We start from the raw sequence: 17,144 nt of genomic DNA, 5'->3' as shown, positions 1-17,144 counted from the left end.
CCATCCCAGTGCTCAGAGCATTCCCTGAAAGCAAGCTGCTCAGGGATGTGTCTGTCCAGAGTTTGGATACCTACTTCCCACAGCCTCTCTGGGCCAGCATCAGAGTGAAAAAACCTTTCTCTGTATTAAATTTTGTATCTTAGGGTTGCATCCTGTCTCTTTGCCCCCCTGGCTCTGTCACCCTCCCTGTTAGGTAGTTAAAACCAGACCACATGGGACTCAGGACTGGCACCACACTGGTCTCTCTCTTGGTTCTGCCACACTGATACCCACGTGCAAACAGAGGCACCCAAAAAGCCAGGGAAAGGTTACAGCTGTCATGGCCCCAATAGGTTGTTTCCCCTGGATCTGTTCTGCTGAAGAGCTCTGAAAGAATGTGCAAGTCTTTCCCTTAGTACATCAGTGCATGGACTTTGCAGAGTCCCAGGAAGAAGCTCCAGTTTCAGCTTGGGCAAAAATTTTCCTAGAATTATTAAGGTTGGTTAAAATCATCAAGTCCAACCATCAGCCCAAGACCACCATGCCCACTAAACCAGTCTCTGTAAGCCAGCAGCTCTTCCTAAATGCCTTCCCTGTCCTGACATCTCAGATTTCAAATCTGAATGAAGGTGATGTGACAAGGCCTTGAAAAGGGGTGCTTGTTCTGGGGGAGGGAATGAGACTCCAGCAATCATGTAAGACACGAGACCCCTGTGGACTTCTGCAGGCATCATGGTCCTTTGGGCATGATGATTTTGTTAGATGATTCAGGAGACAGGAGAGGCTCCAAACTTCTACAGGCTGGTTCAGACCCACAGGGAAGAAGAGCAGCATGGCTTCTCATCTTGGATGCTCCTGATATTAGGTCTGCACCTTCTGTTGTTTGAAAGGAAAGGGCCAGTTTTGTAATACAATTTCCAGGTCTGTTTACAGCTGTCTGTGGTGTTACTTGGCCTTAGGTAGCTATGGGATGAACTCTGGAAATTCCCTACTGCTTCTGTAATTTTGTTCTCCACAAAAAAACAAAGTTAAATGCATCTAATGATACAAGCTGGATTTTATGTCTCATGAACTCTTCCAGAGCCATTAACAACCACTGACTTGTTTAACACATTGAAATACTTTGTGTAACTCATTACTGAAATACCTCTGTGCAGTAAAAAGGCAGTGTTAATTTCCTTTATGTTTGTATCATAGTAGAAGCTGACTCTACGTTTGTTTTTTTTCATTTAGAACATGCATTTTGTGCATAAACAGTAGGGTATTGGGGCATGAAAAGTAACTAAACTTCAACTGATACATTTTGGAAAAAATCCCTTTAAGGCAGGAAATACTAGAAGTGTGAAGCAAACCTCTGGATATTCATAACCCTGTGAAACATTTTCTGATGTGCCACATGTTACATTAGATTCTGTATTTATTTGGAAGGTGAAAGGATGGAACATTTTCCTTCCCTTTTAGCTCCAGCAAGACTTTTCTGCCACTGTGTGGAACTCTTGCTGAGAGTTTGAATTTTGCTTTTTGCTCCTCTGATTTTCCCCATTATTATCAATGCAGGTTTTCCAGCTTGCTGCACATCTTGTTTACTGGGGAAAAGCAATTATTATTTATCCACTGTGTGAAAACAATGTCTACATGCTCTCTCCAAATGCCAGCGTCTGTCTGTAAGTACAGAAGGAACAGGGGTGACCATGGCAACAGAAGTGGTGAGAAGTGTGGATATGCTTCCCTTCCTTGTCTTACTGGGTACAGAGTGGGATCTTTCTTCACCTATGAATTTGCTGATACTGTACAAAACACCAAGCATTACATGTGCCTGAATTTGCAAAGCCACCCAGGGGTTTGTGTGGAGTAGGGAGGAGCATCCTAGCAGGTCACTATGCTCTGTAGTGTTGTGGGCCTTGGGGGCAATATTGACCCTGTGAAGTTATTTTTAATGTTATTAGGACACTTGCTCACTTTTAGAAAGGTTGTGTGACCCTGAAGCAATACAGAAGCAAAATACAAATATACTTAATGATTAAGTTAAATTAATGAGTGTTTCATGGGCCTGTTTGTGTATCTGGCACACACCTGAAATTACTCAAAAGCAGCAAATGAGGGTAGTGTTGCTGTCACTCTTGGATTGTTTCATGTGATGGCATTTTATACTGCTGTGCCTGCTTTCCAGTCCTGACAATTCAGATTTTAAATCTGAATTAAGAAGGTAGCAGGTAGTGTGGCCAGTTTGAGAGCAGGCAGCAGTGAAGATGTGAAGGCACACGTGTGGGTGGTTTTGCTCTGCTGAAGACAGGCAACCCTTTTTGTGTTGGATTTTGAGATGCCTGTAGAGTTTGTGTTGGAACTCAGCTACAGGAAAATAGCTTAAATCAAAACTTCTGTGATGCAAGTATAAAAATAAGGGCTGGGAGAGACCTTGAGGTCATCCAGGAACAACTGTGACTGTGTCATACATTTCTGTTCTTGAAGAACTTTGTAGATGGAAAACCTAAGACAGGCAGTTTTGCTAGTATTTAACTTGACCCTCCTTTACTTTTCCTTAGTCATACTGCTTGTCCTGTCAGAGAGAACAGTCATCTCTGCAGCTATTGAACTAGGAGATCCTAAAGGTCTTTTCCAAACAAACCAGAAACTGTGCTCAGAAACTGTGTGTTGTGTTCGTTTGGGGCTGCCATGGCTGTAATGCCTAAAGAAATACTGCACTGACCAACAGGAGAGAACTGATTTCTGTCTCTACCTCTTTTTCTGCAGTTATTCTCCACTAGCAGACGCATTTTCCTGCCAGTTCCGGGGTCACAACCTGCCCTCAATGCTTTCCAAGTTCTCCCTCCCAGTGTCACTCTCAGAGTTCAAGAATCCGCTGGCACCGCCCGTACAGGAGGTGAGATCCTGGCAGTGTGCAAGAGCTCCTTATTCTCCTGCTAGGGAGAACACAGAATGGAGTTTCTTCTGGAGTACCTAGTCAGGAACCTGCTACTGGATGTTTAGAAGTTGCCAATCACTGTATTTCTAGCCATAGGATTTGTTGTTTCATATCCAAGTGCTGGAAACCTCTGGGGACCTTCAAAGTGAAGCAGTTTGGATGCTCTGTGCTAGCAAAGCACAATCCTAAAAGAAAGATGAGGAAGTTTCTTTTCCTTGAGTGATACAGGAGGGAAAACTTAAGCTCCATTTTGTCTGTTTAAAACTGTCATAAATTAGTAGAGCTGAATGCAAGTTAGTAAATTTCTCAAAATCACATTTAATTTTATTATATTCTATCAGCTCAAGTTCACAGTCTGGTTTTAGCATCAAACTGTTCACATATTTTTTGCTATGAAATGGGAATTGGTTAAAGGCTGTTAGAGGAGGTAGACTCAGCATGTAGTCAGCAGAAGTCCACCTATTGCAATATTCATATTTTAATGTGCAGATCTGGGATAATAATACATGGATTTTGGATCCGTGGGCTGTTGTTTTGCTTACACAACAATCATGGCTTAGGCATTTCTGGGAACTGATGAAATGTGAGAAAAGAGCTCAATATGTGAGGGCTCCTGGCTGACACCATCATATTCCCAGATGAAGAAGCCTGGACCTCTGAACACAGCTCATTGTGGCAGAGGAAGCAGAGGCAGATTCCTTTTGCTGATATCTGGTAGTGTTGTTTGCTGGCCTTCATACTTTGTTGACTTGCTGGCTATATGAATTTAACCACTGTGCAAATATCTGGAAGATTAACATCAGTTGCACACACAGGCCCAATTGTGAGGGAAAAATTTGTTATAATTACAGGTTGGCAGAGATTATCATCAGAGGTAAAGATCAGTAATGATGTAGTGTCTAATCCCAATAGTATGTACTGGTCAGCTGCCACCTTGGGAAAGAGCACATTTAACTATTTTGTCAGTACTTGGTTGTAGCTACAGACAAACCAATTTCCTGAAAATTGAAGCTGAGTTAATAGCATTAATTTTATTCTACCTGCAGTAGCTTCAGGAGGTATTCTTATTTGCAGTACTCCTTTTAAAATTAATTACTTGCCTTAATACTTCTCCTTCAGTACTTCTGGCTGTTCTCAGAGGTCCTACTTGTGTTTAAAATACACAAATGAAATCTGTTGCTTACTGCTGCAGTTATGCCTTGACACACCAGTGTGTGACAAATGTCTGCAAGAGCTGCTGAGGTGCTAAAATGGCTCTTTTAGAGCATGCACCTTTCCTCTGGTGCTCACCTGTCCCTGATGGGGACCTGAAGGTCAAAAGCATGGCTTGTTTTCAGTCCTCCTGCCTGCCTGTGTGGAAGGAGCAAGGATGATGCTGTGGAAAGCTGTGGAAGTGCCTTCTACAGTCTGAAAAGGGGGGGGGAGAACTGGGGTTGCAGAAGACTTGGGGGTAAGATGTGTGCTTGAAGGTGGCCACCACCACATGCTGGTTTGAGCCATGGCAAGTTTCTTTTTGGTAAAGCACAACCTCAGTTCTCAGAGATCCTGAGGTTTTAGATGTTTCTTCTACTTTGATTTTCTATGTAGATCTCCTTGTATTATTGTTCTGTTAGGAAGGAGCCTTTTGAGAGAGATGAATCCAATCCCTGTCCTGAAGTAGTCAGGCTCCAATTGTAATTAGCAGAGACCTAGCTGACAGAGCAATTAATCTGATGAAATGTGGCTGGGTTTTTGTTCTGCTGTGCAGTGATAAAAGATGCTGTACTCTGAACTGTAAATATTGTCAAGTTGTATTTGCTTTGCCTTTGAAAAAAATTAACAAAGTTGGGACTTTTCACTGTAATTTTATTCTTTGTGTACATAGGAGAGGGGATGTGGGCTTTTTTAACTTTGAAGATACTCACTAGTGGTCTGTTATCTTGTGCATTTCATCATGCTGACTGTACTCTCTGTAGTTCTGAAGGTCATCTGAGCTAGAAGGTCAGTGTTGTGGGAAGGGCTGTATTTTCTGCAGAAACTCTTGTGGTCTCATAGCACCCATCCCCTCTGATTCTTGTCTGAAGCATGGGATTGGCTCCCTCCTTTTGGCATCTGCTTCTGGATGGGCAGAGAGTAAGGAAAACCATTAATACAGGATAAAAAATGGGAAAGCTGTTGAAGAGCCCTTCCTGTGTTTGTATGGAGTTGTACTGCTTGATGTGAAAGAGGACAAAGTTATTGTTGTTTGCTTACTGGTACATGGGTGCAGCTGCTCCATTCCTTTGGGTAGATGAAAAAGAAGTGACAGTGGCATTTGTATACTTGGGGTGCTGTGGTATTATTTGTATCCTCATGTAGTCAGAAACAAGCTAGGGCTGGGTGCTTCTGGGTTGCTTTTCCCTTCCCATTCCTGAACCTGTTGCTGAGCCCAGTTATCTTGCTGTTTTCCTTTTGCTTCTTAGGCCTGGGAGAGAAAGCAGCCTTTCAAGAATCCTTGCAGGAATTGTGTTTAATTTAGCACATTACTCAAGAGTTCTACAAACGTTCCCTTTGCTTGCCAGAGGAAAAAGTGTAACGAGTGCTGGATCTTGTCCCTCCAAGACTCGGGGCTGAGCTTTCCCCTGACTGTCCCAACGTACCCAGATGGGCTGATGTGCAGTGCCCACGTTTCCAGAAGCTGTAGCATCCTGTCTGCTTGTGTCACTAAGCACAAAGCACTGTTTGTCACCAACACCCTGCGTGTGTGTGCGTGACAACCTGGGGCCTGCGGGGACGAGGAGGAGGAGGAGGAAGAGAAGGAGGAGGAGGAGGAAGAGAAGGAGAAGGAGGAAGGCTGTGGGCTGATCCCTGCCTGCCAGAGAGGTCCAGATGCTGCAAGAGAGAGGACCCCCTCACAGCAGCCTGGAAAAGAGGCAGCATGGGGAGATGGGAAGGATGAAAGGAGCATGGATGGTATTTGGAGTTGATTGTCAGTTAAATTAAGCAACGGGGAGTGTTTTGGGTTATATTGCTGTCACGGTCCTGGTGTTTCAGCCAAAAAAGGCTGGGGATGGACTCCTGCCATGCCAGATGATGGCTCTGAGTGGAGGCAGGCCTGGCTCTGAAGTACACCCTTGTCTGGGAAGCTCCAGCAAGGAGCCCAGCTCATCAAATAGACCAAGGCCAAGGTGGAAGACAGCCCTGTGTCCCTGAGCATTTCTGACAGATGGGGCAGGGAAACTTCTCCTGCAGGAGAATGGGGGCAAACCCAGTGTTCTTGTGCAGAAGGACAAGCAGCAGAACATACTGACCAAGCCTCTGCTAGATTTTATCTGTGAAAACACTGGCTGCTTTTGGTAAGAAACGGGTTTAAACCTGGAAAAAGTGGAAATAGTGTGAGGGTAATTTGTAGTGATGGCACCAGCACTCCATGTGGGGCACGGTGCCAGCTAAAGCACACTGGTACATATGAAAATCTCCTTCTAGGGAAAAAATGCCCAAATTCTCACTGCAGTCCACCTCATCACAGGTGTAACCATCAATGATCATTCACTCTTATCTAGAGATGCTTGCTGAGGCTCCCATGTGGAAGAAGAGTTTTCTCTAGTTCTCAGGTTAGTCACAGCCAGTCTCCAGCTCTCCCACTTAGGGCACAGAGGCTTTGGCAGTCCTTGGTTCCACAATGTTACAGTCCTAAAGCTCTAACATCACCTTTTGGCTTCTTGTTTCACTGAGCCATGGCTGCTGGCTCAGGGGAAGCTTTCTAGATACTTGCACAAGAGTGTAGAGGCAAAGGTGCATCTGCAGAATTAGTGCTGGATAAAGTTTTCCACATACATGGAGCTGTAACCACAGCATTGGGATATTTTTGAGTCACTGGACCACCAAAGTGACCAGGGGAGGTTGGGCTTGGTCAGGCCCTACCTGGCAGATTCTGGTAGAGCCTGTTTTACTGTCTCCTTGAATTACTTGGGATTTTTCCAGGGTTATTTTGTGCTGTGAAACGTGCAGACCTCCAGCTAATCAGTCACCAGTGCCTGCCAACAGGTTGGAAATTTAAATAAAACATTTGAGACATCTTTCCACCCAGGCCTGCCTCTGGAAGGAAGGCTTTCAGCCATGTAATCACTGCAATAAGCCTCTTCTCTCTTCCAGACTGATTTCAGATGTTTGCCAAACACTGTGCATTTGGGATGCTTTGCCAACCTCCTTCCTCTTCTGTAGATTGTTTCTGTTAAACATGTGAGATGAATTATAGCTTTTCCAAGAAAGATCTGTTTGAAGGCAGTCCCAGATAATATGTTCTGAGGTTAAAATCCAGCCCCCAAAAGGGCAATCCCTGAAAAGTCAGGGTGTGGTGTCTGCATTCAGAAGAAGTTTGTTTTGTGATTTGATAGCAGAGGAGAGGAACTGTGAATTGTAAGATTTATGGAAAAAGGAAAATTATGTGGGCTGATGAACCTTGGTTTGGGGCTTTTATTGAGATTTGGCCCATTACCCTGATGATTAATAGAGCAGAGTGAGCTCCCCTCTCAGAGCCTGAGCTCATTCTCTGTGTGTTTCTCTCACCCAAACAGTGCTGGTTGCTATGAAATCCCCAAGCAGCTTTTGTCAGTGAATCAGTGTTCTCAGAGCCCTCAGCTCTGGGAAGGGCTGCCTGCAGTGATATGAAAGGGCTTTTTTGTGCAGAAGTTCAGACACGATGATGCATTTTGAACTCTCCTCCCAAAATTCCAGAAAACAGGCTGTGCCCAAGAACCTCCAAACGTTTGTCCCTCACCATGCTCACTGATTTCATTCAGCACCCCCCTGGGGACTTTGTGCAACCAAGGTTGTGTTCATGTCTGTTCCATGTCAGCATCACCATCTCTTGGTGCTTGTCTGGCCCTAAAATCCAAGATTCCTTTATAAGCTTGGCCTGTCCTGTTGTTGCAGAGAGACAATGAGCAAATGGGGGACATTACCCCATTGTGATGAGAGGGGACTCCTTGCCAAGGAGTTCTCCTGTCTCTCTTGTCTCTTGCCCAGGGTTCTGCTGCTGTTTGTGCTGTTCCTGCATGGCTGAGCCCTGGCAGGGCTCTGATCTCCAATCTCTCCCATGCTTATGCAGACAGCAAACAGCTCCTGCTTCTGGGGACCTGTCTTGGTTGCTCTGCCCTCTCACCCTGCTCTCTCCCTGGCTTCCTAGGGGAGCCTTTATCTTAATCTCTGGGGTTATCCCTTTGGTGGTCAGTGATTTTAGTGGCTCTTGTGTGGAAACCAGCAAAGTGGTCTCAGGGCTCACACTGGAGGGCAACAGGGCCTGTGTCTGGTTGACTTGTTTTCCATGCCTGATGTCTCAGAAGGAGGATTATGCTATTTTTTTTTATTGCCTACTAAACTTGTTTTGTTCAAAAAGGCCCAAACAGCTCCAGGTGGGGTTGTATAGCTACAGCTGCAGAGCTAAAGCAGTGCTGGGTGAGGGCATTCAGCTGCTCTGCTAGAACTGAGCAGGTGCTGGGGCATTTGAGGACACTGGCTGTGCTGGGCAGTGTTTCATAAGGGTATATTGGTCATTAGAGGCTTGATAGCATCCACAGAGGCTTTGGGTGTAATGAACATGTGAGCTTGGGCACCTTTTAATGATTGGAGAAGAAATAAAACTTGCGTGGGGGGAAAGCCTTTCTCCTTGTGACTGCTTAGTCACACAGCCCAACTCCTGCACATTGTTCTCCTCCTGTTTTTTAGTTCCTGGGAGTTCAGTACCTCCTTTCTCACTCTTGCAGACTCAGCTCATCCAAATGGTGATATGGATGCTCCAACACAGGCTCCTCATTCAGCTCCACACTTACGTCTGCCTGATGGTGCCACCCAACGAGGAGGATTTCCGAGCCCCAGACGAGGACATGCCCTTCACTGCCAGGGTTGGAGGCCGAAGTTTAAGCACCCCTAATGCCCTCAGCTTTGGTTCTCCAAGTATGTGCACACCTTGCTCTGCTGGGCAGGCTGCAGCCCGCTTCTAGAGCTTCCCATAGCCATGCCCTGGATAACCAGACAGCTCCTCTTTGCTGGAGTGATCACTGGTTAGGTCCAACCCTCTAAATTTAGAGCTGAGCATTGGTGAAAGCCCTAAGGGCCATTAAATTCTGCTTTGTAAGATGTGACCTCTCGTATTTTTATGACAGGTACTTCTATTTTTTTTGGTTTTTTTGAAGTAACTTCCTCCTTCCTTGCTGTACTCCAGAGTAACTGCTGTGATCCTCTGGCTGCACCACTGTCACTGCAGGAACTTTGGTCTTCAGGAGAGGAAGAAAATCGTGAGAATTTGTTTCAAAGAGCATCAGTTGCTGTGGGCTGCACCTCAGGAGATGCAGAGCTGGCTCTTCTCACAGATGGCTGATTTCTCTTTGCCTCTCCAGTTCTTTAATCTCCTCAGTGCTGTTTCTCAGGCTGATTCCAAGAAAGCTTTTTTTTTTTTCAAGAGTATGAATCAAAATATGGTGCTGCAATCCCCAAACTGTCCTGCCTGTGCTGTTAGGAGCAGCGTTCTCAAAATGCCACTGAGGATGAGTGTCAGGAGAGATCCTCTGTACAACTTTCAGCTTTACACAAGTCATGAATTAGGTTGGAAATCTTGGGACGTGAGTCAGAAAAGTCTGTGATCTGCTTATTCTGGCTCACTCACAAGAGGATATTGCTTTTTGGCTTTTCTTTCTGCCTGCTCCCACCTTCTGAGCTGTTAGTTAGGCTTTTCACGTGACCACATCATGGTATTCCAGCAGAGCTGGCTGGAAGTTTTCTTTTCAGATGTTTTTTTATGGCCTGTTTATGGTGTCCAGAGGTACAGTTTTCCACATAAATTGATGACTTTGTTGAAACATTTTAATTTCTCATTGAGAAATCACTGTGTTGTCATACAACTAATTGCAGATATAGGTAGCATTTTGAGAGGCACTTCCTTTGCTCTGCAAATCAGAAGGGATTATTTGGAAAGACTGCATGGAAACAGCCTGAATTTATAATCTTTGTATCATTATGTCTAAGAATATAAAAATTCTTTGTCTCTTTCTCTCTTCCCCTGATAGCTAGCAGTGATGACATGACTCTGACAAGCCCTAGCATGGATAATTCCAGTGCTGAGTTGATACCTGGTGGGGACTCACCCCTGAATAAAAGGATGACAGAGAATCTCCTAGCAAGCTTGTTGGAACATGAGAGGGAAGCCATCCTTAATGTCCCTGCTGCCCAGAATCCTGAAGATCTTCGCATGTTTGCAAGGTAGGAAACCAGGAGTGCAGAATGTAGCCTTTTTTTCTTATTCTTGGTGTTTTATTGAAAGAGTGGTGTGGATTCTGAACAAATCCCATTAGCTGGGAGTTTTGGAGGATACATTCTTGTGGGTTTGTTCCCCTTACACCTATTTCACCTGTGCATATCAGTTTGTGACAAAACCTGACACGTGTGTCTCTAGAACTGTTGTTAACAGAGTCCTGGATGGACCCATCAGGGTGTAGGGTTGGAAAACAGGGACTTTGGTGTTAGCCTGCCAGGTTCCCTGTGTCCACAGATGGGAAAAATAGCTTGGAAAAACCTCCTAAGCAAGCAGAGCAAAGCCCCAGCCATGCTGCTGCTGTCACTGTGTGCCCAGTGACATTTTCAAGCCAGCTATCCTTTTATTAAGGTTTCTATGCTCCATGCAAATAGGAGTCAGACACATCAGACACAAAGCCAGCCTGAATACTTTAACAGAGCAGCCTACAAACATTTCCAGGTCTGTTTTGCAGAGAGGAGCTGCTCATTACATGAAGTTAGCTAGATTAAAGTCACTAGGATGTGTGATTAGTAGCAAACAGCTTTGTTGTTACAAATCCCAACACAACAAAAATAGGCAAAATGTGGTTCTGCATGTGGTGAAAAGCAGAAGGACTTTGTAACCACCCATCTGGGAAAAAGGTTTGGGGAAAATACTTTTTCTTCCTAAGCATTTCAAAACACAGTGGCATCACTGGAATGCAACTTTCACTGGTCTGCATACTTGTGGGGCAGAACACCACCTGAAGCAAGTGCTGCTGCTTTTCTTCTGCTTCCCAGATCCATCTGGTAATCCCCTGAAAACTTGGTTCCATATAGACAAGTAGCCCAGGGAAAACCAGAATAGCACCAAAATACTCTTCTTGTCTGTGGAGAAGTTTGCAGCTGTGCTGTGCTCAGGTATTTTCATAGAGCTCTCCCAAGCTTGTGGGTAGTTAATGATCTCTGAATTACTCATCTCCTCCTCCATCTTCTGTAAACTGCTCAGAGGATGTTCTCTGATTGAGTGGTAACTCTTTGGCCATTTGAGAACTTCAAAACGTTTTTTCTTCATTATCAGATGAGTCAGTATAAAACCAGTGAGAAAGGAAAGTAAAAACAAAATACTAACTGGTGATACCTTCAGATGGAATTCATGGGGGATGCTTTGGACCAGTTTAGTGGCAGATTCTTAGATAGAATGCAGATTCTTAGTTATCTCAGGGAGAGGAAAAGATTTAATGATTGCTCCCCTATCATTTCCCTCATCTGGGTGAAAGAGCCATTTGAAAGCTTTGGAATTGCAGGTGCAAAAGAAAGATTTTTGTTTCTTCATAAAATCAGCTGCTATAACCAGGCAGCTGCCTGAACTCTGTTTATTTTGCACTATTTTCATGCAGCAGGCTCTTTTGCTGATCCCCAGGATGGCTTTGCTCAGCCTGAAGCTCCATTCTACTAGAGATTGAATTGCCAACTGCACAGTTTACTCTTAATTCAGCAGTGAGGAGGAGAGAAGAGGTGATAAACACCTCATGGGTCCTGTGGGCAGGATGCTGGAGTGCCCATAGTCTCAGTTTATGCAAGACACTCTTGGTTAGCAGTGGCTTTCCAAGACACCATCACTTGGAGGCTGTGGATGTGTTTGTCTGTGCCATAAACCATCAGAGATGAGAGTCAGGGTAAACTTATTGCTCTTAAAGGAAGTGTAAGCAGTTGTGGAGAGGCTGCTGGAGTGACCCTGACACAGGTGACTGCACCAGCTCTTCAGGCTTCACTTTGAGGAGCAGAAGCCTGATGAGGGCTGTGCTCTGGCAAACAGCTCTGCTGTATCAGCTGCCTCCCAAAACAAACTCCTGCTATAAATGTGTAGTTAGGGCACTAAATATACTGCAGCTGCCCTTCCAAGTGTAGCTGTGTGTCCACACAAAGGGATGGGCTGTGTTCAGCAGAGCAATAAAGTCCAGCCCAACACATTTTCTTGTGGCCATGCCTCTGGATGCCTGTTATTCATTAAACAGGTGGCAGAAGGAGCTTGTGCCTCTCCATTCCTATGCACAGCTGGTGTCTGCAAGGCAGAAAACTTAAAGGAAAATAAGGAATACTGAAGTTTAGCTCCAGCACTGGCTGCATTAAACCTTGTAATACTGAATGGGGATGGAAATCCAAGTTCTTTCCTTTGGTGATGCTGGAGGAGGGCTTGCATGTCCTTCCAGAAGTAAACTTAAGAAGGAGTCAAGTTCTTCCTGAGCTACATCTTCAGTAATGTACCCCAAGCTTCCCTCACTGCACAAGGAGCAGTGCTTTCAAAGACAGTTTGAGGGTTCACTCCTGGATCCTCTCCCAAGCAGCGTGTGTGGAGTCACCTTCAGGATTTTTTTTTTTCTTGCTCTTAGGCTGGGAACTGGAGATGCTTTACTCCACAAAAGAATGCCCAGTGGTGGCACTAAGCTGTGGGCAGTTCTGCTCCATTTTCAAGCAGTGCTGGTAGAAGGGCTATCTCCTTGGCCAGAACTAAGGTGATTTTATTTGAAGGATTAGTCTGAGGTAATCTTTTTTTTTTTTTTTGAGTGTTTTAAGAACACTTCTGTTTGAAGGGCAGCTCTTATAACTTGAAGAGGGGAGAACAGTGATGAGAGATAGCAATATATTTGCTCACAGAAAGCCATAATATTTGCTCACAACAGCTGGATCTGAAAGTGCACATCTGTGCAGCCTCAGAGGGACTCACATGCAGCCCCAGGAAGTGCCATCTTCTGTCCTGCTTGGCTCCCATAAATGTTCATTTTCCAAACAGGCAAAGGCAGTGCTCATCTTCATGTTACAATTTTGTAGATTCTAGTTGGGCTTTGGGGTAAACTTCTTCCCTGGGAGTGTGTTGCAACCCAGAACCAATTACCCAGGCACAGGGGGGGATCTCCATCCTTGGAGAGTTTCAGAGCTTGGCTAGAGAAAGCCAGATCATTGGCAATAGTCCTGCTGGAGCAGGATGCTGGATTAGCCTTTGGAGGTGCCTTCCAGCCAGTGTTTCTGTGGTACTTTTTTAATATCCTCTGTAGCTTTTATTGGGGTGGAAAGTATTTCATCTTGACCAGTTACAAATCCAGACTCTTTCTGAATATAAGATGGATTTATTTATTGGAAAACTCCTGCTTGGTCTGCATGGCTGTTGAAAGCCAAGTCATAAACATTTGCACAGCAGAGAGCTGTGCCAGGAGGTGAGAGCATGGGCAGTCACAGGCAGCAGCTCTGGGGAAGGGAGAGAACACAAAGCTTTTAAAATGTTTTTGAAGATGACTTTTTGAAGAGTGATACAAGATAAAATACCTCAGGGAAGGGTCTGGTTTTGACACATGCACTGATGCTCTCCCTCCTAATGGCCACTTCTCAGTACACACTGGTTGCTGTCAGGGTAAGAAGCCAATTAGCTTGGTTTAAATACCCAGTGGGAGATACTGCAAGAGGCAAATGCACAGCCCAGAGAAAGGTAAACAGGACTGGAGCTTGTGCCTCTGTTTGTACTGCAGGTTCTCCATAATGGTGCCACCCTGGGAGCTGGCAGATGAACAGAAAGCAGAGAGGAAAGCATCCCTGCAGTGTGCTGGGGGCTGCAGTGAGGCTCCTGCAGCTCTGAGCTTAACCTGCAGCTGTTTGGGGAACAAAAAGAGGGTGAGAGGAGGGAAGTGGCAAGTTGGGGAGTAGAGAAATACAAATGTCAGTGGATTAGAGGTGAAACCTTCTCAGTGCAGTGTAGAGGGTGTGATGGAGGGAGACTTTAGTAACTCCTTTCCTGTCACTTGTGAAGGGCAGTGGGTGACAGAAGTGCCTCACCTGAGCAGAAGACAGCCAGGTAAGCCTCAGCACCTCAGGGAAAGCATGAGAGGCCCCATCCTGCTGTCCTCTGAAAGAGGCAGGAATGCACCAGGGGGTGTTTGGTGTCTTTCTTGAGGGTTGTTCCTGCATGAATAAATTGGAAAACAGATCTTGTCATCTCCACTCATTTTTACTCTCAGTTGGCATGAAGCAGTAGGCCAGCAATACTCCCAAACTGCAGATGGTTATGGAAGCATGAGGAAAAGCTGCTCAAGTGCAGCTGTGCATCTGTCTGTGTAGCTGGGGAAGTGATCCTGGCATATGTGCTTGGTTCCTGTGTTTGAGAGGTTGTTAAGACAAACTCAAGCTTTGTCTGGAGGGCTGGCTTGGTGCTACAGCTCTGAGGGGTTCCTGGGGAGCAGGCAGGACCTCAGCCAGCAGGGACTTGGCTGCAGGGAAGAGGCTGCAGCAGTTTGCCTTACACCCCACTGAGTGTGCAGGGCTGAGGTTATCTGATGGCTGTAGCATGGGGCATCTGTGCTGGCTCTATTTAAAAAGAACTGGGAATTTAGGAAGCCAGTGGGGTTTGAACTTAGGCATCAGGCTGTGGGGGCTCTTTGTGGGCTTTCTAACTCCCAGAGCTTTCCTGTGGTGTCCATCTCCCTGTTGGACTGTTCCACCTCCCCCAAGCTGACCAAACCTCATGACTGTAGTTATGAAGCCCCTTGGGCTGCTGAGAGGGAAAGATGCTCTTGATTCTAAAAGCAAGTGTAGGTCCCAGGTGCTGTACATCCAGGTAAGAGAGGGCAGAAGTAAATCTGCCACGTTCTGACTTCTTAAGACTCGCTGACACTTCTGCTTCCCCATTTCTTGGAGGTAAAACTATGTTGAAAACTTATGTCAGGAAATGTGCCAGGCTAGGAAAGCTTTTGCTAGAAGTAAGACTTTGCAAAGCCCTGAAGGAGGGTGAGTCCCCTGCTTTTCCAGGGGATTTCTGTGCTGGGCCGATTGCACGCGCTTGATTTTTCATGTAGATGAGGAACGCCACCCAAACACCTTCCCATGCAGTGCTCATCCCCAGGGGAGAGGAAACCTTGGGGGTGGCAGTATCAGTTCTAGCTGTGTGCTCCTGCTGTGGGCTGACATCCCTTGCCCTCCATCCCTGCAGGCTGCTGCACTACTTCCGAGGCCGACACCACCTGGAGGAGATCATGTACAACGAGAACATGCGCCGCTCCCAGCTCCTCATGCTCTTCGACAAGTTCCGCAGCGTGCTGGTGGTCACCAGCCACGAGGACCCTGTCATCTCTGTGTTTCAGTCCCTCCTGAAGTGACTTTTGGGGTCAAGGAAGAGAACCTGCTGTGCACTCGCCTGAGGAGGTCGTTGGGATTCCTTCTGGCTCTGGGACAAGGAGCGGGTTGGTTCTCCCCCTCCCTGACTCCATTTCTCTGCTGCTGCCTGTGGTGGCAGCTGAGGTTGGGCTGCATGAGGACTCTGAGGCCTCTGCAGGACACCATGTGCTTGCTCAGCCTGGATTCCTCCATTCCCCCAAGGGGACCTGACCCTGCTTCCTCTCCAGGGCCGGTGAGAAGGGGCCGAGAAGATTTCCACTGCAGTATTAACCCTCAGCACTTCACCTCTGGTGGGAGGCTGGTGCCTCAGGAGTGCTTTCTCCCTTCCCCAGTGACACAGCTGCAGGGTTGTTTGTCAGCAGCCTGTCCCCATGGCAGAGCACGTGTGGCTTCTGCTGACGGGCAGCATGGAGTTGGCCTGACCCTTCAGAAAATATCCCTGGCACCCAGGAATTCTGCTCATCACTGTCTGGCAGTAGTGAGGACATGGGAAGGCAAAGTGTGGCAAGTAAACAGCTTCATGAATGAGAATTACTCTCTCACTCTCTTACTACTTTTTCTTCTCCCCCCTGTCCTGTCACTAAGTGTCCATCAGAGCATGGCTGGGTTTGTGGGGTTCGAGTTTCTTACTGGGGGTGGCAGCTTGGTTGTTGAGGAGTGAAATCATCTGGCCAAGCTGAAAGAGCAGTGACACTGTAGTTCCCTGCAGCCAGAGCCTGGTGCCAAGGGCACTCAGACTTGTGCCCCAGGGCTTCTTTTGTTCCTCCATGTTGTTCCAAACATGACTGACTGCAGGGAACCAGTGGGGACCTGGCCAGGGTCAAGAAGGTGTCCTGCTGGAAGCCAGGGTACAGGACTGCATCTGGCTGTGTTTCCTGACCTTGCTCCTCCAGCCATGCTCAGGATAGAAGAAGAGGTGACATCCCTGGTTCTGGGGACAGCAGGAGCTTCTGCCAGTTCACCCCTGGCCTGCTGGAGGCCACTGCTCCCCACCCAGGGGAGTGAGGGAGACACCTTTAAACCCCGTGGTGGTGGCTTCCAGGGCTGGGTGTTTTTGGAAGACTTGTGAGACTCCTCCATAAGACCTTTCCCTTACTACCACACACACAAGCTGGAGTTTTTCCCAGAGTTGCAGGCTATCACAGAGCAGCTTCACTTGCCCACACAAGTTGGCTAAAGCTGTTGAGCCTCTTTACTGTGTGTAACTCACCTACCACCACCAAGTCACCATCGTGACAGAGGAGCCTCAGTGGCCACTGTGCACAGGTACCTGGTGACAGCTACTTATGGTTCCTTCTGCCAGTCTTGCCCTGCAAGATGGGGAGATGCAAGCTGCATCTTAAGGTGAGCTGCTGAGAATGGCACAACAAGGGTGGTTCAGAAGGGGCCAAACAAGATTTTTTTTCAAGGGTTTTGAAAAATTTGAGGGTTTTTTTCCTTGCATGTGAATCATAAGGTGTGTGTGTGTGTCCCTGTCATCCCTTAAACTGCCAGTGTGGCTGCAGTCCTGCAGGTTCTGCCCCAGATCCTAGAGATTTTTTTTCCCCCTCTATCTCATGTCAGGCTGCAGCACTGGTGCTTTCTCTGTGCTGGGTTCACACACTAATAAGTTTTGAGCTGGTCTCAAAAGCAGCTGGGAAAGCAAACAACAGCACTCTTGTTCTCTGAGCTGAATGTTACAGACTGGTATAAGTTGGAAGGGGTCTTTGGAGATCTTTTATCCAAGAAAATGTGTTAGATGAGATCCTTCAGGAGTTTGTCCAGTGGAGGTCTGAATGTCTCCAGAGACAGAGATCACACAGCTTCTCCAGGCCTCTGTTACAGTGTTTGACCACCCTCATGGTGAAAATAT

At 46.5% G+C, this 17,144-nt stretch overlaps 1 protein-coding gene across 8 annotated transcripts in view; it reads left to right on the top strand.

Moving 5' to 3' along the window:
• Positions 1-15,615, top strand: part of NPRL3 (NPR3 like, GATOR1 complex subunit) — a 37,468-nt gene extending 21,853 nt beyond the window's left edge. For 6 of the 8 annotated variants that reach the window (XM_030460088.1, XM_030460085.1, XM_030460084.1 and 3 more), the window contains 5 exons: positions 1,537-1,643; positions 2,731-2,860; positions 8,626-8,815; positions 9,925-10,117; positions 15,108-15,615. In XM_030460088.1, the coding sequence (XP_030315948.1) occupies positions 1,537-1,643; positions 2,731-2,860; positions 8,626-8,815; positions 9,925-10,117; positions 15,108-15,273 (786 nt within the window). In that variant the 3' untranslated portion in view covers positions 15,274-15,615. The remainder of the gene's footprint in view (positions 1-1,536; positions 1,644-2,730; positions 2,861-8,625; positions 8,816-9,924; positions 10,118-15,107) is intronic. The other 2 variants (XM_030460087.1, XM_030460086.1) reach the window with 2 other exon arrangements.
• Positions 15,616-17,144: the final 1,529 nt, after the last annotated feature.

This window comes from Calypte anna, chromosome 14 (genome assembly GCF_003957555.1).
Source record: "Calypte anna isolate BGI_N300 chromosome 14, bCalAnn1_v1.p, whole genome shotgun sequence".
NCBI lineage: Eukaryota > Metazoa > Chordata > Aves > Apodiformes > Trochilidae > Calypte > Calypte anna.
Note: the sequence above shows the minus strand (reverse complement) of the source record. Positions and strands in the feature narration are given on the sequence as shown.